Below are 26,687 nucleotides of genomic sequence, written 5' to 3' on the forward strand. Positions count from 1 at the left end.
CCCCTGCGTCTTGGCTCAACCCCAACCACCCAGTATAACGAGCTCTCAGAGCTGGAGGGGGATATCAAACAGGATGGACATCAGACAAGTAGTTCTTTTTTTTTTTTGAGACAGAGTCTTGCTCCATTGCCCAGGCTAGAGTGCAGTGGCATCACCATAACTCACTGCAACCTCTACCTCCTGGGCTCAAGCAATCCTCTTGCCTCAGCTTCCGAGTAGCTGACTACAGGTGTGTACCACCACACATGGATAGTTTAAAAAAATTTTTTGTACAGATGGGGTCTTGCTATGTTGCTCAGGCTGGTCTTAAACTCCTGACCACATGTGATCCTCCTGCCTCAGCCTCCCAAAGTGCTGGGATTACAGGCATGATCAACCACCCCTGGCCAAGCAATTCTTCCACCTTGGTGTCTCTCTGTCTTTTCATGGCCTTGGAGAAACTTTCACCATCAAAGCAGTAATGTGGCTAAGAGATTCAGCTTTAGGGCCAGACAGATCTAGGTTCAAATCCTGGCTTTACCACTTTGCTGTGTGATTTTGGGGAAATCACTTAACCTCTCTGAGCCCCAGCGTCCTCATCTGTCAAAGAAAGATAATAATTGCATTCACTGCATGGGATTGTGGCCAGCCTGAAATCAGATAATGCCCAGAGAGTGCTTCCTGGAGGGCTGGCCTACGGCAAACAATGTGTGCACTGTGCTTGTTATTTCTTGATGTCCGTGGGGATGATTAATCCCTGCTACGCAGATGAGGAAGGAGGAAAAAGAGGTGTCCCCAAGCAACTAAATGAGCAGGAGGCTGGAGAGGACCAGAAATTCTGAAGTCTGATTCTCAATTTTTATTGCAGTTTCCTGGCCCAGGGAGCTTCAAGTTCAAGGAGAAAGCATCAAAAAAGCCAGAGAAGCCTCATCCAAGGCTGAGGCCCACCTCTGCTACTTCTCTACTCTGCTGGGTGGTCTTGACAAGCCACTCAACCTCTCTGGACTCTGCTTCCCATCAGTTAGAAGGGGATGAATCAAAACCTCTACCTCGGGCTGGGCGCAGTGGCTCACGCCTGTAATCCTAGCCCTCTGGGAGGCCGAGGCGGGTGGATCGCTCGAGGTGAGGAGTTCGAGACCAGCCTGAGTGAGACCTGTCTCTACTAAAAATAGAAATAAAAAATTATCTGGACAACTAAAAATATATATAGAAAAAATTAGCTGGGCATGGTGGCACATGCCTGTAGTCCCAGCTCCTCGGAAGGCTGAGGCAGTAGGATCGCTTAAGCCCAGGAGTTTGAGGTTGCTGTGAACTAGGCTGATGCCACGGCACTCACTCTAGCCCGGGCAACAAAGTGAGACTCTGTCTCAAAAAAAAAAAAAACCTCTACCTCGAGATTATTGTGAGGCCCAGATGCATGTAGATGCCCTTTGAAAAAGGGAGTGCACTAAATAAATGCAAACTCTAGATATTTTTTTTTTTTCTGAGACAGAGTCTTGCTCTGTTGCCCGGGCTAGAGTGAGTGCCGTGGCATCAGCCTAGTTCACAGCAACCTCAAACTCCTGGACTTAAGCGATCCTACTGCCTCAGCCTCCCGAGTAGCTGGGACTACAGGCATGTGCCACCATGCCCAGCTAATTTTTTCTATATATATTTTTAGTTGTCCAGATAATTTCTTTCTATTTTTAGTAGCGATGGGGTCTCGTTCTTGCTTAGGCTGGTCTTGAACTCCTGACCTTGAGCGATCCTCCTGCCTCGGCCTCCCAGAGGGCTAGGATTACAGGCGTGAGCCACCACGCCCAGCCCAAACTCTAAAATGCTACATGAAACCAGTTAATGATAACCATCATCATCTCCTTAGACTTTTCAAAGTACACCCATATTAATATATCATCACCACCATCATCATCCTAAGAGCAGTCTCCACTAAATGAGCATTTACTATGTGTCATACACTGAGCTAAACCCTTTATCTACATCCTCTCATTTAATACCTACAAGAAGCTAGAGGATGTGTTACTATTGTGCCCATTTTACAGATGAGGAAAGTGAAGCTCAGAGTAATCCGGTTGTCTGCTCTTTCCTGCTAGAAACTGGAACCCAGCTCTATCTGAATTAAGACTATGTGAGTAAGACATTCCTGGTTTTTTTTTTTAACCACTTTACCCTACAACCTCCCCACAATTCCAACAAATGTGATGGAGATACCAATGGAACCTGGGTCTCTTGACTCTAAGTTTGGTGCTGTTTTCACTGTGCCCACACAGTGGCTGTGTTTCCTCTGCAGTATTGGGGAAGCGGTGGCCGTTTCTGCCTAGCCTTTCCCTCCTCCTCTCTTGGTCCTTCCTGGAAACCCAGCCCAGTCCTTTTCTACCAGGTGTTACGTGCGGACAAGGCACATCATGTTTGGCTTGTGTATCCTCAGAGGGTGGGGACTGTGTTCACCCATATGTTGCGTGTGCTTCATAGTGCACTGGGGTGTGTGATTCATGCTGAGTGGTTCGTGTACCCCCCTGGCTGCCCATCTAAAGCAGGGAGGGGAATTGGCTGTGTGTCACCTTTGGTTTTGTGGCGGGAGGGAGCAAAGTTTGCACCTTTTGGGTGCAGAAACGGGCTACCTGGCTTCTGTGGGAAGGTGAGGCTTTCCTTCCCTGGAAATTTTCACCAGCCAGCAATGGCTGATGCTTTATTCTTGGGGATTCTCTTAGTTCCTTGGCAAATGGAGAGCCATAGAAAGCACGGGAAAGTCTGAAATGAGCCCACAGGCCCCAACCCGACTCCCTGGAGATCGCAGGCCTGTCCTTTCCCAAGTCAGGGTCTCTGCCAGATGAGCTCGAAGCTCCAAGGCATGAACATGAATAATAGTAACTGGCAAGTGTTTAACATTTGCTTCTAGAGATTGGCCTTCTGCTCTCTGCCTTGTGCATGCGGCTCATCTATTCCTCACAACCTCCCAGGGAGGGGGCTGCTGACTTGTCTCCATTTTACGGGTAGAGACACCGAGATTGGAGAGGTTAAGGACCCTGCCCAAGATTGCAGAGATACAAAGAGGCAAAATGGCAAAAAATACAAAAAGCCTTCACTGCAGCACTCCTTGTAAAAGCAAAAGGTTGGAAACAACCCATCAATAGGGCAGAAATATTCCTCAGTAAGGGACTGATGAAATAAACTCTGGTATGTCCACACAGGCGAGCGCCATGCAGCTGTGACAACGAAGGAAGACTGTATCTGTACGCTGCGACGGAGTGGTCTCCAGGATGTTTTATTAAGTGAAAAAAGCAAGATGCAGAATAGCAGGTGTCATACGCTGCCTTCTAGCTAAGAAAAGGGAGAGAAATATATACAGATATTTGTATTTAAAAAATAACACAATGGAAAGGTAAGCCAAACATGGACAAAATGGTAACCACGAGGGCAGGAGGAGACAGGGAGGAGGAAACAGGGATAGAACTAAACTTCTCTGAACACCTTGTTTTCTAGATATGACTCTGGAATCATTTAAATATTAACTATAAAACAAAATTAAATTGACATTTTATAAAAAGGAAGGAGTGGGTAGAAACAGGTTTGAACCCAGGTCTGTCCAACCACGATAGCAGGTGTCTTTGTTCCTAAGCACGACATCATTTTGCCTCCCATTTGTCCCTTTTAACAGCAATGAAGTGACCTGGCCAGAAGGCAGAGATGGGGCCAGGCCTTGCGCTTTCTGGCATTCTGGGGGGACCCTGGTGGTGGTACTGGGGGCTGTGGTTTTAGTACTTTCAGGAGTTTGTAATTAGCTGCTTCATCCAGATTCTCATAACCTCCTCCTGCTGTTGCCCTGACGTGGGTTTGTTCCCAAGCACATCATTAGGAAAGCAGCTATAATAACTGCTTACCTGCCTCTGACTCCGTTCTGCACACACGAGCCAAGGGCACACTGTGCACAACAGTAACAACACGCCCACCCGAGAATGGCTCCGTGTCACCAACAAGGAGCTTTCCCGAGTGTGATCTCATTTCATCCTTACGGCAGCTCTGCACCTGGGAATTGACGTCCCCAGCGAGGATCCGAGGCTCGCTCGGCGAGATCTGCCTGCCATGTGCCGTACAGCCGGAGGGAGGAAAATCCACAGCCTGAAGCCCCACCCACGGTGGTGGAGCAGGCTGATTCTGAGCTGTGGGAGCACGTGCAGGGCTTATTTTGGTATCCGTGGGGTAATTTCACATAGGGGCTAATGCTCCGTTTTGGGCTCAGACAGACATGAAATTGAATCCTGGGAGTCCCACTTTCTAGCAACATGCTCCTGAGCAAATCTCATATTTTTCTCATCTGTAAAATAGAAACAATAGAATTACCCTCTGCAAAGGGCTGCTGGAGACATAAACAATAAGTTATTATGATTTGTTGTTATTAGCCAGAGTCATCTCAAAAGGTGCAGCATCTTGGAAAATTTTCTGTGTCCTCTCCACCCACTGCCTCGAATGGATTGAATACATTCAAAGTTTAAGTGTTTTTGACCAGCTAACCAAGCCGCCTCCTTACCAAGTATACGTTTCCCGCTGACGACAGGCCTGGGTGCTGCGTCAGTCCCCGCTGCTCCAGGGCCCCTGACGCGGCTCAGCTCAGGCGAGGCCCCTCTCCCTGCTAACCACAGCATAAGCCTGAATTAACCCCCATCTCGGGGCCATTTTAAGGATTAACTAATCCATCATGGAGGAGACCTTTGAAATGTGCCAGTATGGCCAAGGCCATTGTCAGGCAGACCAGAAACCGACTGCACTGGTTTCCCTCGCTGCCAGGACTCGCAGGCTGAGCACCGCAGCTGGACTAACTCTCACGTGGGCGAGATCTCAGCAGGTGCAGGTTGTGCTGATCTCACCAGCCGTCTGTCTGCCCCACCTGCCGGGGACCTTTTGGATCTATCTCTTTGTTTCTTTAAGGGACAGTGAGGGTGAGAAGATAAAGGGATCAGGATTCCAGACACTGAAGAGCTTTTGTTTGTATTTTAATGGAACTGAACACATTAAATTTCCCCTCCTGGCATCATCAGCCTATTGACTCCACTCATAGCTCTGAGATTATACCTTTCTGATTTTATGTTTTGTAAAGCTTAAAGGTCCCTGGAAACCTACAGGGTACATTTTTTCACCCTCTGAGGTATGATCTTCATAACAATAATAATTTTTAAAAAACACAGTGATTCCTTTAGTTCATCACCATTTGTTGAGTACCTACTATGTGTTCAGCGGTATACTAGCAGCTCAGAAGGCTACTACTCCAGAGGGAAAGAGAAACTACCACATATTTAGACATATCGTATACCAGGTGCTAAGAGGCATTTTAATTGCATCATCTCATTTAATTCTGACAACTCATGGAAGTAGGTATTGTTATTCCATTTCACAGGCGAGGAAAGAGACTCAGTTCCATAACTTGTCCAAGGTCATTTGTAGGAGCGGGAGCCAGAACTCCAGTCCAGTCCTGCCTGACTGTGCCATCTGGGTCCTTCCCACTAGAATGCAGTGGGGAGGAGACAAGGACACAGAGGATTAGTCAGTTGGCAGCAGATTACAAAGCCTGGACTGTACAGTTAGAGCAGGTAGGGGTTGGGGAGAGAGGGTCTGACAGGAGGATTTCCTGGAGGCGGCAGCCCAGAGGCTCACTATAAAGACCTCAAGCACAGGGCAGGGGTGGGAGAGAATGAGCCATGTGACGGTGGCCCTGGGCAGGAATGGATCCCAGTGAAGACAGTGGCAGACAGCATGCCCTGAGGCCAGCTGGGTGGAGCTTGGGGCTGAGGAGTGGGAAGCCAAGCACAGCGGAGCTGTCTGGACCTGATGGGGTGGCAGCAGGGAGGCACTCACTGAGTTTATGACCCAGGGCGGGAGAGGATGACTCAAAGCCTTGGCTGGAAGGAGTGGTGGGCGTGGCCTGGAGATGGCAGGGGCCAGGCAGGTGCCTTTGCTGAAGGGTCCAACCGAGGCGAGGCTAGCCTTCCCCCACCCAGGGGAGAGGGTGGAAGGGGAAGGAGGGGCCCTATGAAGACGGCATCCTCAGGCTTTGATGGAGGACGCTCGTGGGGAACAAAGCACAGGGAGGTGCGAATTCGATTATAGATTGCTTTAGAAGCGTCCCTCAGGTCACAGCAAACTGTTCACAGCAGTTCCAGGTCTTCCTGTTGACTGTAGGATCAAGTCCCAGCCCCTCCACCTGTTATTGTCAGGCACCTCACAATCTGGCCTCAATCTACCTTTTTGGGCTCTTTGCCCACTACTCTCCTCAATAAGTCCTCTGCACCCACAAACCGTTCTCCCCCCACCCTCCAGTGCCACCAGCCTCCTCCACCCCGACCCCACGCCGGCAGCAAGACCTTCTCAGAAGACATGGCCCTCCATGTCCATTGATAGCCCTTCCAGCAGAGTCTTGAAAAGTCAACGTTCAACGTTTTATTGTTAATTTTTGCTCGTGGTGTCTCTCTAATACCACCATTCTTTTTACAACAGTTGTCCCAACTGGGGAAGTCATTTCACCTTTCTTAGATTCCTCACCTGCAAAATGCAGCCAATAATGTCTCTCCTAGGGCACGGTGCCTGGCACACAAAGCCCATCCTGACTGTACCAGGCCTTTCCTCTAGCGGGGGGTGGGGCAGTGCCAGGGGTCCAGCTGAGAGAAGGGGGCCCCAGGACAGGGAAGACGGGAGGACCCCAGAGATCCGGGCAGGACTCCGCGGAGCGGGGAGGGACTTCTTTATTCTCTTTATGCCTTGGCACATTTCTGGGACAGCATCACACTAAGATCATTTAGAAAGAGGGGGCACGCAGGCTGCCAGTAAAAAGCCACAAACAAATTTCTTTAGTAAATCCAGGACAGACTCCCTGGGGCACCCCGGTCCCAGGCTGGACCAAGTGCGGCACGTGCTGCGCAGCCCTTGACTGTTTACCGCACGCGTCTCGGTGACATTGTCCCCGTGAACACCTCTCACGACCCCGCCAGCTCCCTCTTCTCACCTGCGCTTGGCAGAAGAGGACGCCGGGGTTCTGGGAGGCGACGTGACTCTGCCAAAGTGACAGGGTGCCGGCGCCCAGGGCCCCGCAGTGCTTCGGGGGGGAGGTGGGAGGGGCGAGTCCCTTGGGTTAGCGACGGGAGGCGCGGGCCCCCAGGTGCCCGGGGCGCGCGTGGGGGATGGCAGTGGTTGCTCTGGGGCTGCGGCCGGGCGCAGGGGGCGCAGTCCCCGGGCCCCTCCCGGCCGCTCGGAGCCAGCCCCCAAGGCGCATCCCCGCGGGCGCGCGCTCCGGGCCCCGCCGGCGGGTTGGGAGGCGCGCTCCCGCTCCCCCCGTCCGCCGCGCGCGCTCCCCTCCCCCGCCCTCGCGTGCCCGCGCGCTCCCCGGGTCCGCCGCGCGCGCGCCTCGCGTCGCTCCCCTCCCCGCCCCTCCCGTCGGCACCCCGCCCCCGGCCGGGTACCCTCGCCGGACCCGAGAGAGAGCGCCGCCGCCATCTTAGTTGCTGCCGCTGCCTCCAGCGAGGCGCTGCTCCGAGGCAGGGAGGGCGCCCGCGGCCCGAGCGCGCGGCCCAGCGTCTCGGCGGCGGCGGCGGCGGCTGCTCCTCGGACCCCGGTGCTCGCCGCGCCGCGAAGCAGCCAGCCCCGGCCCGCGAGAGCCCCCTCGGCGTCCTGCGCGCCTCCCTGCCGCTCCCGTGTCGGGCCGGCCGCGGCGCCGGGAGTCCGAGCGATGCTGCACCGCCCTGCGCCCGCGCTGGCCCCGGCCGCCTGGCTGCTGCTGGCCGGGCTGCTGTGCGGCGGCGGGGTCTGGGCCGTGCGAGGTAAGCGGCGGGGCCGAGCCGGCCGCGGGGTCGGGGCGCGGGGGTTCGGGTCCGAGTGCGAGGAACCCGGTCCAAGTGCTGGGAGTCAGGTCAGGGCGTGGGGCTCGGGGCTGGGCGCGTGAAGCCGGGCCAGGTCGCAGGAGACCGTGGGCGCGCGCTGCGGGCGCCCCGGGGAAGCCAGGCTCGGTCCCAGGCGGGGCACCTCTGCCTTGGCCACCCCCGTTGCGGCCCGAGGTGGTGGTTGCGCTAATTTCAGGGGACGTGCGGACGGGCCGAGGGGTCAGTCTACCTTCCTCAGCGCACGCAGGCTGGGGATGCACCCCTGGGCGCGATGCTGTGTGCGTGTGTTGTGTGCTCCGGTGTGCATCAGGCTGGGGGTGCACGCTCGGTTTTCGGTGTCTGCTTACATAAGCGCCCACTCCTCCGCATCCCTTTCCCGAGATCCCGGTTCTCTGCTGCTGCACCGCGGGCACCACGACTTCGCCCCTCTCCGCCTCCTCCCAGGGTCCTTTAAACGTCGTCGTTTCCAATCCTGCAGAGGCTGAAACTTCCTGCTCCCCTCCCACCTTTTCACCCCAAGGTGAAATCCTGGTGGGGCTTGCGACTGTGGTTTCACCCTGTGTGACAAATCTCTGTCTCCTCCCCCCCGACGCCTCGGTACGGTCAGTTTTTCTGACGGTAATTGAGACCATGCGAGGGTTAGGTGGCCTCGACAGAAACGAGAAACCCCTCTGATTCCCTAGGATTGTAGAACGAAAATTATTTTATGGTTAGGTGGCACATAGTGTTTCTTGGCTAATTTGTTACTATCTTTTAACCTTCATCCACTTAATCTTCTGATATTGACTGGTCTTGCCAACGAAAAGCTTACGCATTGCAGATACTGTGTATATGCTTCTGAATGGGTCTTGAAATCGTAAACATTTTCCTTGGCCTCGGAGCAGAGTGATCTGGATGTACTCACTCTATCCGGTGCTTGAATCTATCTGTTCCTCTGATTTGTTTTTTAAATCAAATTTTGGGGACTAGGTTGATAGATGTCTAGATGAAATGGCCATATTTAAATTTAGCAAGCTTTTAATAATTCTTGTTTTCTCCTCGTTGGCATGACATAAGGAGAGAAGTATGGTGTTCACAAATTAAAGGGCAGAAGAGGCAAATGCATCTTTTGTTCCGTGTCCCTTTTTTCACATGGAGGATGATAAACTTTGAATACTTCTTTTATTTCATTTCTAACATTCTGTTGACTCAGTCAGATTCAGCTCTTATCCACTAAGTATCTAATGGCTCTCAATTTGATTTTTAAAAGTTACATCAAGCTAAGTTTGAAATGTTCTTTCCAGATGTGGGATGGAGTTCTGAAAGTCTAATATATCCAAGAGAAAAAATGTCAAAGTTTTGCTTCTCTTGGGGAAAACCCACACATTTTAAAAATATGTGCTTGGATTGGTATTTTTGGAACAGTTCAAGTATATTTAGTCAGTGATAGCATTTCTTGTTAAAATTCATGTTTTCTTAAGTTTGCACATTCACCTACATTTGCTCTTCATTATTTAATTACTTTGGTTACTTAAACAGCATACATTGTAGCTACTGAATATCTTCATTATGGTGGGCTGACAGAAATTTGAAGTGAAAGATGTGTTGAGTATTTGAGTCATTTGTAATTTGTTAACTTTTTCTAAGCTTTTCTTTTGGTGCAGTTATATACTTCAAACTTCTTAGTCTTCAAAATAAAAACATTTAGACGTCAGTGATTGTTGCTTTTGTTTTTCTCTGCTTGCAAGTTAGAAAATGTCTCAGATACTACACGAAGTGCTAATAAAACAATTTCATTTTGAAATAACACAAATGAATTTCATATGTAAATATGCAATTTGTGGAGATACTTTCTGTGGGCTCATTTTAAAAGACGATCATTTCAACTAATATCTGAATTTTTTTTATTGCTGCAAGACTGTATGGCATGAACTACTTCGTACTCTAGCTACTTCTAATAATTGTTAATGAGAGATTATGTACAAACTGCTGGAGAGGATGATAGATTTTCTAATATAAATTGCATTTTGACTATTATTTAGTTGTTTTGTAGAGAACCCCAAATTTCACTTTAATTGTAGCTATAGTTCTCAAAAAAACAGCAAGTAAACTGAAATATTAGGAAATATATCCTTGGCATGCCTTGGGTGGTCAACGTCTGCAGACTGCCTGCCTTCTCTCCAGTCTTGGAGATCTGGAAATATGATCAGGAAATGGAAGATTGAAGTAGAGAAAATACAAATCTTATATGAATATTTGAAAAAATTCAATCATATAGTGCATTTCAAAGCCAAATAAGTAATATCCACTGTTATTTTTCCGTTTGTATATAGTCTTCTCAGAGAGACCTCTCCTTACCATCCTGTCTGAAATCATCTCTCCCTGAACTCCTGAATTCTCTTTTCCCTGCTTCAGTGTTACATGTTTCCATAGCGCTTATCCCATTCTAGCCCTCTTTAGTTATTCATGTTGCTTATTGTCTGTTACCCTCAGTAGAACATATGCCCCAAGGTGGAAGGGTGTTTATTTCGAATATGTATCCTATGACCAGCACATGGTAGGCACACAACATTTGTGTGATTAATGGATGGATAACTATTATTTCAGTTTAGACAGCATAGTATTTTTACATCTTAATTTTCACGTGACAGATAAATGCTATATACTGAAAAAAGCATTGTAGACATGGAGTGTAAAAACTTAAATTCTGCAATGTGGATGTGGGAATTCATTAATAGGTAAATTTTCAAGGATCCATTCTGTTTGTTGCCGTGTTGGGGATATTAGATGATGAAAATCTGTCTCAGCCTTTGAAGTTTGTAGCTCTGTGGCTGCCACTGAGTCCATTTAAAAAAAATACCGTAATTCTCAGCTTTTTTGGGAAGATGGTTTCTTAATTTGTTAGCTAGTTTTTTAGAAGCAACTGTGAGGAAAAATGTCATTTGAATGTAGACTTCAGTATTATCCCTAGTCTAACATTTTTAACGCTGAACTTAAATAACATGTACTTCTCATGGAGGAGACCTATAACTTCTAAAGGAATAATAAAACATTACTAATTCTGAACATATTCCAATTTAAGGGTTTTAACCCTTTTAACTGGAACCTTCAGTTAACCAAAATTCATCCTTTGGCTGTATACCTCTTTTAGGAGAAAATTCATAAAGCCAAGCAGTTCAAAGGGAAGGTTTAGGAGCTCATATCCTACATTACCTATGCCAATATTTGATTTTTAAGCAAAAAGGAGCAACTAATATTTCAGTTTTAGATAGGAATATGACCAATAAATGAAATTTTTATGAAATGTAAAATATTATTTTTGCATTGAAACTAGAAAATGTCGTAATTTCATAACATTAGTTTCAGAACTTGGTTAAGCTTATTAAACCAAGTGCAAATGTTTAAAATGAGGAAGCTGAGATAATTAAAATTTTAGAACATAGATAAAAAGGATTGAATTATTTTTATTATTGCTTTCTATGACTGGTAAATGTAATTTTTTAGAGTTTTCATTTATAAGAATTGAAATAAAATAGAAGATCTGTTTATCCTCAAAACTACCAAGACTATTTCTCATGTGTTCCGCTAGTCTACGTCCTGTCTGTGGATTTGCTTATTCTGGACATTTCGTGTCAGTGAATTCATGCTATATATATGGCATTTTGTGACTCGCTTCTTTCACTTTGTCTGATGTTTTCAAGGTTCAGCCATGTTGTAGCATGTGTCAGAACTTCATCACTTTTCATGAATAAATAATATTCCATTATATGGATATACCACATTCTGCTTATCCATTCATTAGTTGATGGACATTTGGGTTATTTCCACTTTGAAGTTTTATATCATTATAACTTGCTTTTTCTGTGGTCTTGATTTGCTAGGAAAAGAGTTGCTTGAAGAAATGTATCTTTACAAATGAAATTTAACATGTTGATTTGCTACAAAATACAGATTTTAGTGGAGTTTCAAGAATATGGATTCAAGATTGGTGGAAATTATTTATGCAGTGTTATGTTCTTGCATTGTTTTTTAAAAAAACAACAACCTCAAAAGTGACATTTGACACCAGAAGAGGCCATGCAAAGGCCACAGATGGGAACCCTGAAACGGGTGACAGCCTCCCTTCCCTGTGTGTCAGACTGACACAGGGTACCCATCTTTTCCCTAAGACCCTCTACCACATAGGAATTGGGATGGTGTATTCAGTTGTCTCTGATTCAGTAGGTCCTTTCTCCCCTATGTTTTAGGCATATTTTTGCTCATTTTCTCATTTAGCTTTAGGATATTATTATTAGATTAAAAATTTTCACAAGATCTGTTGCTAAGGTTTTTTTTTTTTTTAATTTTTAAAGTTTCTTGGCAAAGATTCAGTTACTTCAAAGAAACTGAATTTAGAACAGCTTAAAAACCTATAAAACACATCTGAAAGTTAACTTCTTTCCATTCCAGAACCCCAATGAGAAGTATGTGGCAGCATACTAAAGGAAGAATCATATTTTTCTCTTTTACCTTTTTGGTCAGACAGGAATAATACCTTTCAGCCATCTGTTCTGGGCCAGTCTGATTCTCTTGTGACAAGAGCTTATGTTGAGCCTGCTACTTTTCAAGTCTACTTTGATCTGTACTTCCTTTAACTCATTGTTCAGGACAAAAGATTACCTTTTTATATTAATATATTCATTCTTTTTTTAAAGCAGCTTTATTGAGATATAATTCATATATCATAAAATTCATCCCTTCAGGGGATACAATTCAGAGATTTTAGTATAGTCACAAAATTGTGCAACCATCACCACTATCTAATTTTAGAACATTTTCATCACCCCAAATAGAAGCCTGTTAGCAGTTATTCCCCATCCCCCTCTTCCCCATCCCCTGGCAACTGCTAGTCTATGTCCTGTCTATGGATTTGCTTATTCTGGACATGTCATTTCAGTGGAATGGCCTTTTGTGACTAGCTTCTTTTACTTTGTATGATGTTTTCAAGGTTCAGCCATGTTGTAGCATGTATCAGAACTTCATCACTTTTCATGGACAAATAATATTCCATTATATGGATATACCACATTCTGCTTATCCATTCATTAGTTGATGGACATTTGGGTTATTTCCACTTTGTAGCTATTATGAAAACTACTGCTATGAACATTGTGCACAGGATTTTGTGTGGACCTATGTTTTCAGTTTTCTCGGGTATTAACCTGGGAGTGGAATTGCTAGGTCTTACGGTAACTCTTATGTTTAACATTTTGAGGAACTGCCAGACTTTTCCAAAGTGGCTGTACCATCCTACACCTTCTCTTGACCTCCATAATCACTCACAGGTGCATCTTTCTAACCAAATACATATTTCACAATTTTCAAGGAGTTTTCTTATTAGACTTTTAAAAAAATTTTTATTTTTTAAATTCTATTTTATTTTTCTTGAGAGATGGGGTCTTGCTCTGTTGCCTGGGCTGTAATGCAGTGGTACAGTGATAGCTCACTGTAGCTTCAAACTCCTTATCTCAAGCAATCCTCCTGCCTCAGCCTCCCAAGTAACTGAGACTAAATTTTTTTATTAAATTTAGCCTGGCTAAATTTTTTGTTCTTTGTAGAGACAGGGTCTCTGTGTTGCCCAGGTTGGTCTCAAACTCCTGACCTCTTATTAGACTTTTAAGTTGCTGCTTTTTTTCCTTCTCTAGGTGCAAACTGGCATTTCATCCGAGCAATTCCTTCCTTTGCCATTGTCTCCCATAGAATTTCTACCCAGGACTTTAGCCTTTGAGTTGAAAGGAACTTTGAAAGTTCTGTCCTCTATAAGTAGCCTTCCCTGTGAAGCAGACATTTCTTTACATGTCCCTTAGTGCTTATTCAGCTTCGCTGGGAACATTACTTGTGCCGGGCACTTTGCTGGCTCACGAAGTAGCCCTTTTCTTAAAAACACCGTTTGAGACTTTAGTCGGCTTCCCTTAGAACTGAATCTTATCACTCCTTTGTATCCAGCCCTGCAACTCTGTGTTTTACCACCTCTCACATTGAGAGGCTGGGAGCCTTTGGGGCCTAGAGCTTGATTTCTGGTGGATTTCTGTGGAATGCGCCAGCGCCAGACGCAGTGCTTGGGGGACACCTACCCAGCCACCTGCAGGGTAAATACCTGGGCCCAGGAGCAGGGTTTAACTTCATGAAAGGGACTGGAAAAAAACCTAGAATTCCTCAACTACAACTGGTTTAGAAAATGACATTTCTTCATTCATTATGTTTTCTGTTATGCTAATTGGTTAAAAGTGTTTTGTTAAAAAGTAAATTATTTTTTCTAGTCCTTTGATTTTATACTTTAACTATTCCTTATTTACCCAGTCTTCATCGTTACATAAATCACTTAGAAATATGTCTTTAGATTCTAAGTGAATTTTAAAACTCAGTAAAAATGAATGTCATCTCTGTTTATGTACTTAAAGCGTGACAGACGTATTCTGAGCTCTTCCTAATACAAAATTTTTCTTATGTAGTACTTTCATTTTAAGGACCCCCTGGAAACAGTTGAATGTCATAAACTTATATTAAAGAAATGTAACTTCAGAATGATATGTATAAGGTTGTCTGTTAAGTGGTTTTAACAGAATATAATTTATGCCATCTGAAATGCAGAATCCAGTGTCATTTAGTTTTGCGTGTTTCAGATATAGTTGATGGTAAATATTGATAGGTCCAGCTACATAATCTGAGGGGCCAATGAAGGTGTGGGGCCGCTTGTTCAAAAATTAAGAATTTCTTTTTATTTATTTCTTTTATTTTTTTTTAAGAGACAGAGTCTCACTCTATTGCCCAGGCTGGAGTACAGTGACATGATCATAGCTCACTGCAGCCTTGAACTCCTGGGCCCAAGCAATCTTCCTGTCTCAGCGTCCCCAAGTACCTGGGACTGTAGGCACATGCCACCACACCTGGCTAATTTTTAAATTTTTTGGTAGAAATGGGGTCTCGCTGTGTTGTCCAAGCTGGTTTCAAACCCTGGCCTCAAGCAATCCTCCCACTTTGGCCTCCCAAAGTGCCAGTATTATAGGCACGAGCCACCATGCCCGGCTAAATGAAATTCTTAATAGGCTGGGTGTGGTGGCTCATGTCTATAATCCCAGTGACTAAGGAGGCTGAGGCGGGAAGATCTCTTGAGCCCAGGAATTTGAGGTTGCAGTGAGCTAAGATCATACCACTGCACTCTGTCCAGGGCAACGGTGAGACTCTATCTCTTAAAAAAAAGAAAGGGTTTCAATATGGCACCAGAGCATTAAACTGTTCATGGGACCCTTCTAAGCATGGGGCCTGGCACACGAAGGAACCTGGCCTTGCATATTGATTCACTTAGATGGCAGAGTATTTATAGTCAGAATGTAGGCCTAGCAACTGAGGTTTTCTCCAGGGCGTTGATCCTATAGGCATCCTCTCAGGTGAAGCAGCTGATGTACCTCTTGGCTGCACCTGCTGGCCGATCCCCGCCCTGCCCGTGGGAAGACTCCCATCTTTTATTCTCCAGTGGCCTCCAGGTGGAGGCTGCCCACTCTTTTTTTTTCTGCTCTTTGCTAGGTGCCGGGGACAGACTGTACTCAGTTCACAGTAGACAATGAGAACAAATCCTAGATAGAGGCTTAATTGGAGAATAGGGTCGCTTATGATTTGGGGGATTGAAGTCCTGTGTCAGGCAGATTATATTTACCTTTTAAATGCCTTGACTAACTCATGCCGGTTTCCTATTACTTATGGAATTAGTAACAAGAATAACAGAAATAATTAAAATTCTTGGATAATCTCTAATCTTTCTTTTTGCCATGCATTTCAAACATTTGTCAGAGTAGTAAGTAGCAAAATGCACTGACTTGAATTTAATTTTCTCCTTAAGCCCTGCTCACTCTGGGCTAAAATTATTAAAGGAACAGTGGGGGGGACTAACAGGTGGGCCGCAGTCGTTGTCGGTGTTTGAGCACCTCAGTTACTGGTGCTGTGTTAATAGTAGGGATCTTGATAATCCTAGACTGGATTTTAAAGCCCTGAGTTGGCAGGGCCTGATCTTGCCTCTGAGTTGTTTGTAAATATCCATTGATATCTGCTCATGATTTCTGTATAAAACGTTTTCATTTGGCAAGGGTTCAGGAAGTCTGTGCCCAAGTGTACAGGAGCTTTCTCTTGCTTGGCTAAGAAGCAACTAATACACACCTAAACATTCAAAGCCTCGGATAGAAAATAAATATTGACTTAAATTCTTTTTTATACGAAATATGACATTTTAAAACTTTCTAAACTGGAACATGTCAAGTAACACTGGGGTAATCTCATAACATAGCCTTTCCCCCTCCCTTTTGGTGACTTTAATAGTAACTATAACATTAATATTTGTTTGAATGAAATGTGGTTTTAGAGAGGTCATTAATGCCAGTGATGAATATATATTTGTTTATTCACCTGGTAAAGTTTATTGACCCCATATTTTCTACAGTTATTCTTTCTGACTGTTCTTAAAAGGTTTGAACTTTTTATTGCTAGAGTAATGCATATAACAGTGGATCTGAACAGATTGTGTCTTTGTTGCATTTTTCTTGTTCATATGAAGTCTCTCTTAGGTGGTTGCTGGGGCATAGGGGTGAGAGCAGAGAGCAGAGAGAATCAGGGTGTGTGGAATGAGGCCTTCCAGGTGGATGTGGTCAGTAGTTTAGATTTTCGGGAGATAAATGAACACAGGAGGACCGAGGAAAGGCAGTTGGGCTGGTGATTGCGGGGTCATTAGTGATCTTCCGCAGTATGCAGCGCAGCGCAGCGCAGCGCGGAGCGGTTCTTGGAGGAGCCCCCCTACAGGGGTGGAAGGGCTGGGTGTCGACCCAGGCAAAGGACAGAATGTCAAGTAAGTAAGGTATGCGGAGGTTTGGAGTGGCTGCTGGGTGGTGGATGTCTGAGGTCTCTGGGGGTCACAGTGACAGCATGAGGCCAGAGGTCTAAGCCCTGGCAGAGAGTAAGGGCAGAGCCTGGAGAGCCCTTGTGTCCAGTCAGCTTGGCTTCTGAGTGTCTTCTGCTTATGGGGTTGTCACTCCTGATGGACAGAGTGAATCCAGAGGCAAAGGGCCACTTAGGCCAGGTTTGGTTGTTGAGGCCTGAGGGAGAAAGGTAAAGGGTTTCCTGAGGTTTCTGTTTTATCTAGAAACTCAGCTCAGTGGGTAGGAGAGCAGGTAAGGATTTGGGGCAAAAGCCTTGGCTTGGGATAGAGCAGTCCTGACTGTACTTCCTTATCGTTTGGAAAGCCAAGTACAAACAGGCAAACTGAGGCAAGCTGGTGCTGAGAGCAGCGTGGAACCCCGACACCTGAGAAACTCCCAGCAGTGGCTAACAAGGGTTAGTCCGTGCCTAGTTCTGGTCTGATCGAGACCCTTTCACCTGAACGCTCAGGCAGGTTGTATTTCTCCACTCTCAGGTCCTCTTGCCTGGGTAGGCGGAACTGCCTGGCCCCAGCTGAAATTCCTTGGCCACCTCTTCTCTGTGGGATCTTCCAGTGACTATTCAACTCCCTCAGCCCATCGTTTTGATACATTGTTTCTAGGGACCTCAGCCATTTCTGAGTCCCAGATGACCCAAAAGGCAACTCATACTATCTATTAGAAGTTCAAGTTGGAACCCAAATGTATTTTCTCATTAGGAACATTGTATAAACTGTTTAAGCTCCAAAAGTGACCGTCAGAAACCTATTTAACCTGTAATAAGTGGAAATTGGGCAAATGTGCAGTGAAAACACAGCATACACACACACACACACACACACACATCCCATTACAATATAAGTACAGTTGATCCTGGAACAACATGAATTTAAATTGTGTAGGTCCACTCATCCGTGTTTTTTTTTTTTTTCAATGAAATGCAACAATATTTGCAGGATGTGAAACTTTTCAAATACTCGGGTTCCTCAGGGCCAAAGGTGGGACTTGAGTATGTGCGGATTTGGGTGTAGATTGTGGGTCCTGAAACCAGTGCCCCCAAGGATACTGAGGGAAGATTGTTGTTACATAAACCAGTGATGAAGTACTATTAAAATTGTGTGGTGAGTGGGCCTTGGAGTGGTAGGGTAATTCTAAAAGATTTTGCAAGGAGCAACGTCACAATCAGTCCCTCCTTGGCTCACACCTGGGATGAAAAGGCAATGGAATTAAGAAAGTTTCCTTATTAAAAAACAAAATTAGAGTTGATTCCGCTTCTTCCTGTAATTATGTCTCTCCGTCGTTTACATTGTCCCTTGCTTTTTCTTTTTCGTGTGTGTGTGTGTGTGTGTGTGTGTGTGTGTGTGTGTGTGTGTGTGTGTGTGTGTTTAAACAGTCTTGCTCTATTGCCTGGGCTAGAGTGCAGTGGCATCATCATAGCTCATTGCAGCCTCCAACTTCTGAGCTCAAGTGATCCTCCTGCCTCAGCCTCCTACACAGCTGGGACTACAGGTGTGAGGGACTGCGCCAGATAATTTTTTTTTTTTTGTAGATTCGGCTTTGCTGTTGCCAGGGCTGGATCCCTTGCTTTCTTGAGTAGGGAAGGTGGGTGGAGTTCCAGCCCCCAGGCCCAGAACTGCCCGTAATGCACAGCACGTGCTGCTGCCAGTGAGGGACCCTCACAGGTGGACAGTTAGTGCCCGTCCGTGTGGGAATCAGGATCTTGTGTGCCTGTGGATTTTTACCTTGGTTTCCTTTTAAATTTTACTACAGGACACATTGTAATAAGGAAGAAGGCGAGAGCAGGTGAAAAGATATAAGTAAGTGGTAAAATCAGGTTTATTTGGGGTTATTCTTTGATAGCATAGCCTTTTCACCTTATTAACATTTTCATGAGATCTAGAAAAAAAAATCAAGGCTTTAAAAAAAATTCAGTATTTAAAAAGATTACGATCTTTGTTTTTCCTTACAAGATGGCCTTTTTGAGACCTTTAAATGGTTGATGTCATTGTAAAACACTTTTTGTAGCTACCCTGATAAAAGACGTCTGTGCTGCTGTTTGCTTTATTTTCGTGAAAAATCTTTTGGGGTTTTGTCAGAATCTCGTTTTGTCCGTGGAATAGTGCCACGGACAGGTACCTGTGCTGTGTGCCTCGGTGGGAAAGGTTGAGAACTGCTGTTCCGGGGCAGTTTGTTTGTTGCGGCCTTATTCTTGATTACCAGTGATCCGGTTTTGGCCCGGACTGCATTCCATAAATCCAGTTTCCCCGCGAGAGGTTATCTAATCCTTCTACCCTTTTATGATAGAGTCCTTTGCAGTTAACATCTGGCAACTTGCCTGCCCACTTAAATAAGCTCTGCTTACTTGTATATTAATGCATTAGAATGTTAAGTATTTTTTTTTAAACTTAAAAAAAAAAATCTATCTAAAAATCAGCTCCTGAACTTTATGGCTAGAATTTTAGAAATGGAATTTCTAGAATTTAGCCCAGTCAGGAAACAGGTGAAGTTTTTCTTGTTGCCAGTGTGATGCTTTTATAGCTCAGAATATGAAATGCAGGAATGAACAGTGGAGTCCAATCTGGAGTGTCTGTTTTTTCTGTAATAAAGAATATTCAGAGAGCATAAATTTGGGTGACTTTTTAACATACCTCTTTCATGTGCAGTTGAGCTAGGAAAGTAGATTATGAAATGAGAGTGGAATTTTAAAAATTCTGGACAGATAGTACATCATGTTAACAAAGTCACATTAGTTTTAGTTTTGCACACTATGGTCCAATCACAGTTGTAGAGTTGACAAGAACTTTAGAAATTATCTGGTGCAGCTTTTGATATAGGATCCCTCTCCACGATGGGTCCTGGCATCAGTTAGTTAGCCAGTCTCTGGAGCTCTTCTAATTCATTTTGGAGGGCAGCCTTCCCTGTCTTAGTTCTGCCTAAACTTTGGCACTATAGGAGTATAGTGGACCGGGTAAGAGCGTAGCTTCTAGAACTAGACTGTTGAGGTTCAGTTTCCAGCTCTGCCACTCACTAGCTGTGTGATGTTGGACAGCTTAATCTCTCTGCCTCAGTTTCTTCATCTGTAAAAGGGGGATAGTAATAAAATACCTGTCTCATAAGGTGGTCAGGAGGATTAAACAAGTTTTATAAAGTGTTTAGGACACTATAGTAAATGTGTGTTTGCTGTTTTATTAACTTAATTCCTTGTAACTTCCCTCCTCCCCTTTTAAAATGGAAGTGAAATTTATGTAATGTAAAATGAACAATTTTTTAAACATTAGTTTTATTTTTTAAAAGACTTTAGTTTTTTGTGGAGTTTTAGGTTCACAGCAAAACTGAGCGGACGATACGGAAATTTCCCATATGCCCTCTCCCCTCCCCCACAGCCTCCCTATCAACATCCTGCACCAGAGGAGTATGTTTGGTACAGTTGATGAACCAATACCGAGACATTATCACCCAAAGTTCATAGTTTCCATTACAGTTCACTGTTGGAGTGGTTCTGACAGCTGTGTAATAGCGTGTGTATCCGCTATCGTAATACCGCACAGAACAGTCTCACTGCCCTGAGAATCCTCTGCTCTGCCGACTTGTCTCTCCCTCCACCGCAACCCCTGGCAGCCACTGATCCTTTTATTGTCTCCATAGTTTTGCCTTTTCCAGAATGCCATATAGTTGGAATCATACAGTATATGGCCTTTTCTGATTGACTTTTCTCGCTCAGTAATAGGCATTTGAGTTTTCTGCATGTCTTTCCATGGTTTGATAGCTCATTTCTTTTTAGCGCTGGAAAATATTCCGTTGTCTGGTTTGTTTATCCATTCACCTACTGGAGAACATCTTGGTTGCCTCCACGTTTTGACAATTATAAATAAAGCTGCTACAGGCCAGGCGTGGTGGCTCACACCTGTAATCCTAGCACTTTGGGAGGCCGAGGCGGGCGGATTGTTTGAGCTCAGGAGTTTGAGACCAGCCTGAGCGAGACCCCGTCTCTACTAAAAATAGAAACAAATTATCTGGCCAACTAAAAATATATATAGAAAAAATTAGCCGGGCATGGTGGCTCATGCCTGTAGTCCCAGCTACTTGGGAGGCTGAGGCAGGAGGATCGCTTAAGCCCAGGAGTTTGAGATTGCTGTGAGCTAGGCTGACGCCATGGCACTCACTCTAGCTGGGGCAACAGAGCGAGACTCTGTCTCAAAAAAAAAAATAAAATAAATATAAAAATAAAAATAAAGGTGCTACAAACATCTGTGTGCAGGTTTGTGTGGACTTAAGTTTTCAGTTCATTTGGGTAGAACCAGCAAGTCTGATTGGTAAGAGTATCTTTAGTTTTGTCAGAAACTACCAAGTTGTCTTCCAAGGTGGCTGTACCATTTTGCATTCCTACCAGCAATGAACAAGCATTCCTGTTGTTCCACATCCTTGCCAGCATTTGGCGTTTTTCAGTGTTCTGCATTTCGACCATCCTAGTGGGTTTATAGTGGTGGCTCATTGTTCACATTTGCATGCCCCTGGTGACATAGTATGTGGAGTATCTTTGCATATGCCTACTTGCCATCTTTAGATCTTCTCTAGGGAGGTGTCTTTTCGGGTCTTTTGTCCGTTTTCTTTTTTTTTTTAATCATTTGTTTTCTTATTATTGAGTTTTCAGAGTTCTTTGTTTATTTTAGATAACAGTCCTTTATCAGATATGCCTTTTGCAAACATTTTCTCCCAGTCTGTGGCTTGTCTTCTCATTCTCTTGGCAGTGTCTTTTTTAGAGCAGAATTTAAAAATTTTAATAAAGTCCAGCTTACCAGTTATTTCTTTCATGGATCATGCCTTTGGTGTTGTATCTAAAAAGTCTTCACCATACATACATGAGGTCATCTAGATTTTCTCCTGTGTTTTCTTCTGGCAGTTTTGTAGTTTTGCTTTTTTTTTTTTTTTTTGAGGCAGAGTCTGGCTCTGTCACCTGGGCTAGAGTGCTGTGGCTTAGCTCACAGCAACCTCAAACTCCTGGGCTCAAGCAATCCTCCTGCCTCAGCCTCCCGAGTAGCTGGGACTACAGGCATGCACCACCATGCCCAGCTAATTTTTCTATATATATTTTTAGCTGTCCATATAATTTCTTTCTATTTTTAGTAGAGACGGGGTCTTGCTCTTGCTCAGGCTGGTCTCGAACTCCTGAGCTCAAACAATCTGCCCCCCACCCAGCCTCCCACAGTGCTAGGATTACAGGTGTGAGCCACTGCGCCCAGCCTAGTTTTGCATTTTTAATTTAGGTCTCTGATCCATTTTGAATTAGTTTTTGTGAAGGGTATAAAGGTATGTGTGTAGATTCTCTTTTCCTGTTTTTTTTTTTTTTTTCTTTTTGAGACAGAGTCTCGCTCTGTTGCCCAGGCTAGAGTGCTATGGCATCAGCCTAGCTCACAGCAACCTCAAACTCCTAGGCTCAAGCAATCCTCCTGCCTCAGCCTCCAGAGTAGCTGGGACTACAGGCCTGCACCACCATGCCCAGCTAATTTCTTTTTACATTTTTTTGCATGTAGATTTCCTGTTGTTCCGGCACCATTTGTTGAAAAGGCAGTCTTTTTTCTCCTTTGTATTGCCTTTGCCCCTTTGTCAAGTCACTATATTTATGTGGATCTAATTCTGGGATCTGTGTTCTGTTCTATTAATTTATTTGCCTATTCTTTCACCAATAACACATTGTCTTGATTACTGTAGCTTTGTAGTAAGTCTTGAGGTCAGGTATTTCAGTCTTCAAACTTTGTTTTTCAGCTTCAATAATGTGTTGGCTATTCTGGGTCTTTTGCCTCTCCATATAAATGTTAGAATGAGTTTATCAATATCTACAAAATAACTTGCTGGGATCTTCATTGGGATTGTGTTGAATCTGTTGATCAAGTTGGGAAGAACTGACATCTTAACAGTATTGTTTTCCTATCCATGAACATGGAATTTCTCTCCATTGATTCAATTTCCTTAATATATATGTCTATTTAGTTCTATTTCATTCTTTGATTTCTTTCATCAGAATTTTGTAGTTTTCCTCATATAGATCTTATACATATTTTTGTTAGATTTATCCCTAAGTATTTCATTTTTTGGGTGCTAAAATAGATGGTAATGTGTTTTTAATTTCAAATTCCACTTTTTCATTGTTGGTGTATAGGAAAATGATTGACTTTGGTAGATTAACTTGTGTCCTGCATCCTTGCCACACTTGCTTATTAGTTCAAGGAGTTTTTTGTCCATTCTTTTGGATTTTCTACATAGATGATCATGTCATCTGTGAATAAAGACAATTTTATTTCTTCTTTCTCAATCTGTATACCTTTGATATCCTTTTCTTGTCTTATTGCATTAGCTGGGACTTCTAGTATGATGTTGAAAGGTGTGGTGGGAGGGGACGTCCTTGTCTGTTCCTGATCTTCAGGGGAAACTTTATAGTTTTTCACCATTAAGAATAACATCAGCTGTAGGTTTTTGATGTTCTTTATCAAGTTGAGGAATTTCCCGTCTATTCCTAATTTACTGTTTTGATCGTGAATGGGTTGTTGGATTTTTATCGAATGCTTTTTCTGCATCTTTGATATGATTATGTGGGTTTTTTTTTCTTTAGTCTGTTGATGTGATGGATTACATTAATTCTTTGAATGTTGAACCAGCCTCACATAGCTGAGATAAATAAATCCCATTTGGTTGTGGTGTGTAGTTCTGTTTGTACATTGTTGGAGTTAGTTTGCTAGTGTTTTGTTGAGGATTTTTGCATCTATTTTATGAGAGATACTGGTCTGTAGTTTTCTTGTAATATCTTTGTGTTTTTTTTTTTTTTTTTTTTTTTTTTTTTTTGAGACAGAGTCTCTCTCTGTCACCTGGGCTAGAGTGCTGTGGTGTCAGCCTAGTTCACAGCAACTTCAAACTCCTGGGCTCAAGTAATCCTTCTCCCTCAGCCTCCCAAGTAGCCGGGACTACAGGAGTGCACCACCACACCCGCATAATTTTTCTATTTTTTGTAGAGAATGGGGTCTGGCTATGTTGCCCAGGCTGGTCTCGAACTCCTGGCCTCAAGCAATCCTCCTGCATTGACTTTCCAAGTGCTGGGATTACAGACATGAGCCACCAAGTCTGGCCTGTTCAGTGTTTTACATATTAGGATAGAGTGGCAGCTTCCAAGCTCCTTACATGCCGGGCTGGAAGCTGGAAGTTCCCAGCATAACATTTAAAAATGTACAATTCAGGCTGGGTGCAGTGGCTCACACCTGTAATCCTAGCACTCTGGGAGGCCGAGGCGGATGGATCGTTGGAGGTCAGGAGTTTGAGACCATCCTGAGCAAGAGCGAGACCTCGTCTCTACTAAAAATAGAAAGAAATTATCTGGCCAACTAAAAATATATATAGAAAAAAAATTAGCCGGGCATGGTGGTGCATGCCTGTAGTCCCAGCTACTCGGGAGGCTGAGGCAGAAGGATTGCTTAAGCCCAGGAGTTTGAGGTTGCTGTGAGCTAGGCTGATGCCACGGCACTCACTCTAGCCCGGGCAACAGAGCGAGACTCTGTCTCAAAAAAAAAAAAAAGTACAATTCAGTGGTATATTCACAATGTGCAGCCACCACCTCTGTCTAGTTCTAGAATGTTTTCATCACCCCAGAAGAAAACCTCATACCCATTGAACAGGCCCTTGCTACTCCCTTCTTCCCCTAGTGTCAGGCAACTGCTAATCTGCTTTCTATCTCTATGGATCTATTTATCCTGGATGTTTCATATAAATGGAATTGCAACATGTGACCTTTTACATCTGGCTTCTTTCGCTTAGCATAATGTTGTTGCCGTTCATAATGTTTCTGAGGTACATGTTGTAGCTATCAGTTCTTCATTCCTGTGTATGGCTCGTTGTATAGTACAGATATACCCCGTTTTGTCCATTCGTCTGTTCATGCATGTTTTGGGTTGTTTCCACCTGTTGGCTATTATGAATAGTGCTGCTATGAATATTTATGTGTAAATATTTGTTTGAGTAGCTGTTTTCAGTTTTTTTGGATATATACCTAGGCGTGGAATTGCTGGGTCATATGGTAATTCTATGTTTAACTTACTGAGGAACCGCCAAACGGTGGCTGCAACTTCTCACATTCCCACCCGCAGAGAAGTTTACTGTGCCCTCTCCCTCCCCACATCAACTTAGATTTCCTAGCCAAACCTCTGTTCCTTCAGCCTTTCTTTGTGTGACTTTGTTTCCAAAATCCCCACCAGCCAGCCTGGTTTCTTCCTCCTTGAGGGTCTCTGTGGTGTAGACCCTGCCTTTCAGATGGGGCAGAGAGTTCAACAGTTCCCTGCACAAGGGCAGCCGGGAGCGGCATGGGGGCTGGCACTGCCCAGACCCCAGCACCGCATGCTGATGTTTAACTACGCGTCTCGCCTTTAAACTTGTTGTTTGTTCTAGTGCAAGTCTTTGCGTTTATCCTCGTCACACTTCATCTCGTCACATCTGACCCTCCATTCCGTCAGGTAACTTTGAATCCTGACTCCGCATTGCATCTGTTCATGCTAGTTTCCTGTCATTCTCCAATTTGGTGTGATGGCTGAAGGGAGCCAGCCAAGTACGAAGCCTCTGGAAGGTCACCAGAGGTTGTGCCAGGTTCATTATTCAGTGACCTTTCGGGGTGGCCACTAAACCTATTGTGAGTCCACCCACCTTTATTTTTATCCAGTTCACATTTCTCCGCCTTGTTCTTGGTCACCAGGAAATGAGGAGATGCCTAATCAAATGCCTCAGCACAGCTTACTATTTCTGGAATTTCAAATGAATTGTGGTAAGTAAAGTTTGTGGCAAGGTGCTTGGCACTAAATAAATTATAGCTGATGTTATTCTTCCAGCCTTCCTTGGCTTTCCTAATAGCCCTCTTAAAAGAGAAAATGTTTAGAGAATTTGTTCTTGTAAATGATGTCATCAGCTCTTTGTGATCTCCTGTCCTCCTCTGCAGACACAAAAACCAATCTAGAATGTTGTGCCTAGGTTGCAATGTCCATCTTCTCCCCGTTTTGAAAATCCAAGTTTCTTAAAGGTCAACCCATAGTGTGGGTTGGCGATACCATGTGTCCTGGGATTGAAAACATCCAGGATACCTCAGGGAAAAACATCCTTTTCTTTCTTCTCCATGTCCTCCCCACTCTTGGACTGTAGTTCTCTCGTTGTATTGATTCTGCTCTTTCTAATAAAAATAATTATGTGCTTCCTGAGAGCCTCAGTGGCAGAATAAGATCAAGCGGTTTCATTTTCTGTGTTTATCTAAAAATCTTAACATTTATTTTATAAATAATGTAGGAACTCTTATGTAAAACCATTAATCTTGCTATTGTTAGTATTTTAGAAATGTAAGTAATAAAGGAACAAAAAAAAGGGAGGAGCAAGGATAGAATGTTGATTTTTCTGACTGGCTTTCACAGATTTATTAGACAATCCTCGTCAGTTTGTGACGGTACTTTGGGTAACAGCTGTTAAGCACTTGGCACTGACAGTAAATGTCAGCAGGTCTTGAGTACTGGGCGACTGTTTTGAACCCTATATGATAAAATTTTCCATTGTATATGAAGGTCAAGAGACAAAAACCACATGCAGAACTTGGAAATTACCACTGAACTATTATGTTACGATTCAGATAGTGTCCTGTCCTATTTTAATTCAAGACAAATGTAATAAAGAAGAAAGAAAAGGGCAAACCTGGCCTGTATTTTCTGATAACACTGCAAAATAGGGAATTGAAGGAAATCATGGCTTGTACTTTCTTGCATAACTAGATTTCCACTGGCTTGCATTGTAAGAGTTAATCAATAAACAAATGTTTATTAATTACAGGTCAGCAGTTTGAAATATTCTAATAGTGCTTTGGCAGTGGATTTGTTGCTGTGGTACTATATATTTTATTCTGGAGAAAACTGCGTAA

General features: G+C 44.2%; 1 protein-coding gene across 4 annotated transcripts in view; it reads left to right on the forward strand.

Annotated features, from left to right (window-relative positions):
- The first annotated feature begins 7,443 nt into the window (after positions 1-7,443).
- The window catches only part of CLSTN1 (calsyntenin 1), a 66,234-nt gene continuing 46,990 nt past the window's right edge, over positions 7,444-26,687 (forward strand). For 2 of the 4 annotated variants that reach the window (XM_045546198.1, XM_045546199.1), the window contains exon 1: positions 7,591-7,781. In XM_045546198.1, coding sequence (XP_045402154.1) covers positions 7,691-7,781 — 91 coding nt within the window. In that variant the 5' untranslated portion in view covers positions 7,591-7,690. Of the gene's footprint in view, positions 7,782-26,687 lie in introns of all 4 variants that reach the window. The other 2 variants (XM_045546197.1, XM_045546196.1) reach the window with 2 other exon arrangements.

Source organism: Lemur catta, chromosome 3, assembly GCF_020740605.2.
Source record: "Lemur catta isolate mLemCat1 chromosome 3, mLemCat1.pri, whole genome shotgun sequence".
Taxonomy (NCBI): domain Eukaryota; kingdom Metazoa; phylum Chordata; class Mammalia; order Primates; family Lemuridae; genus Lemur; species Lemur catta.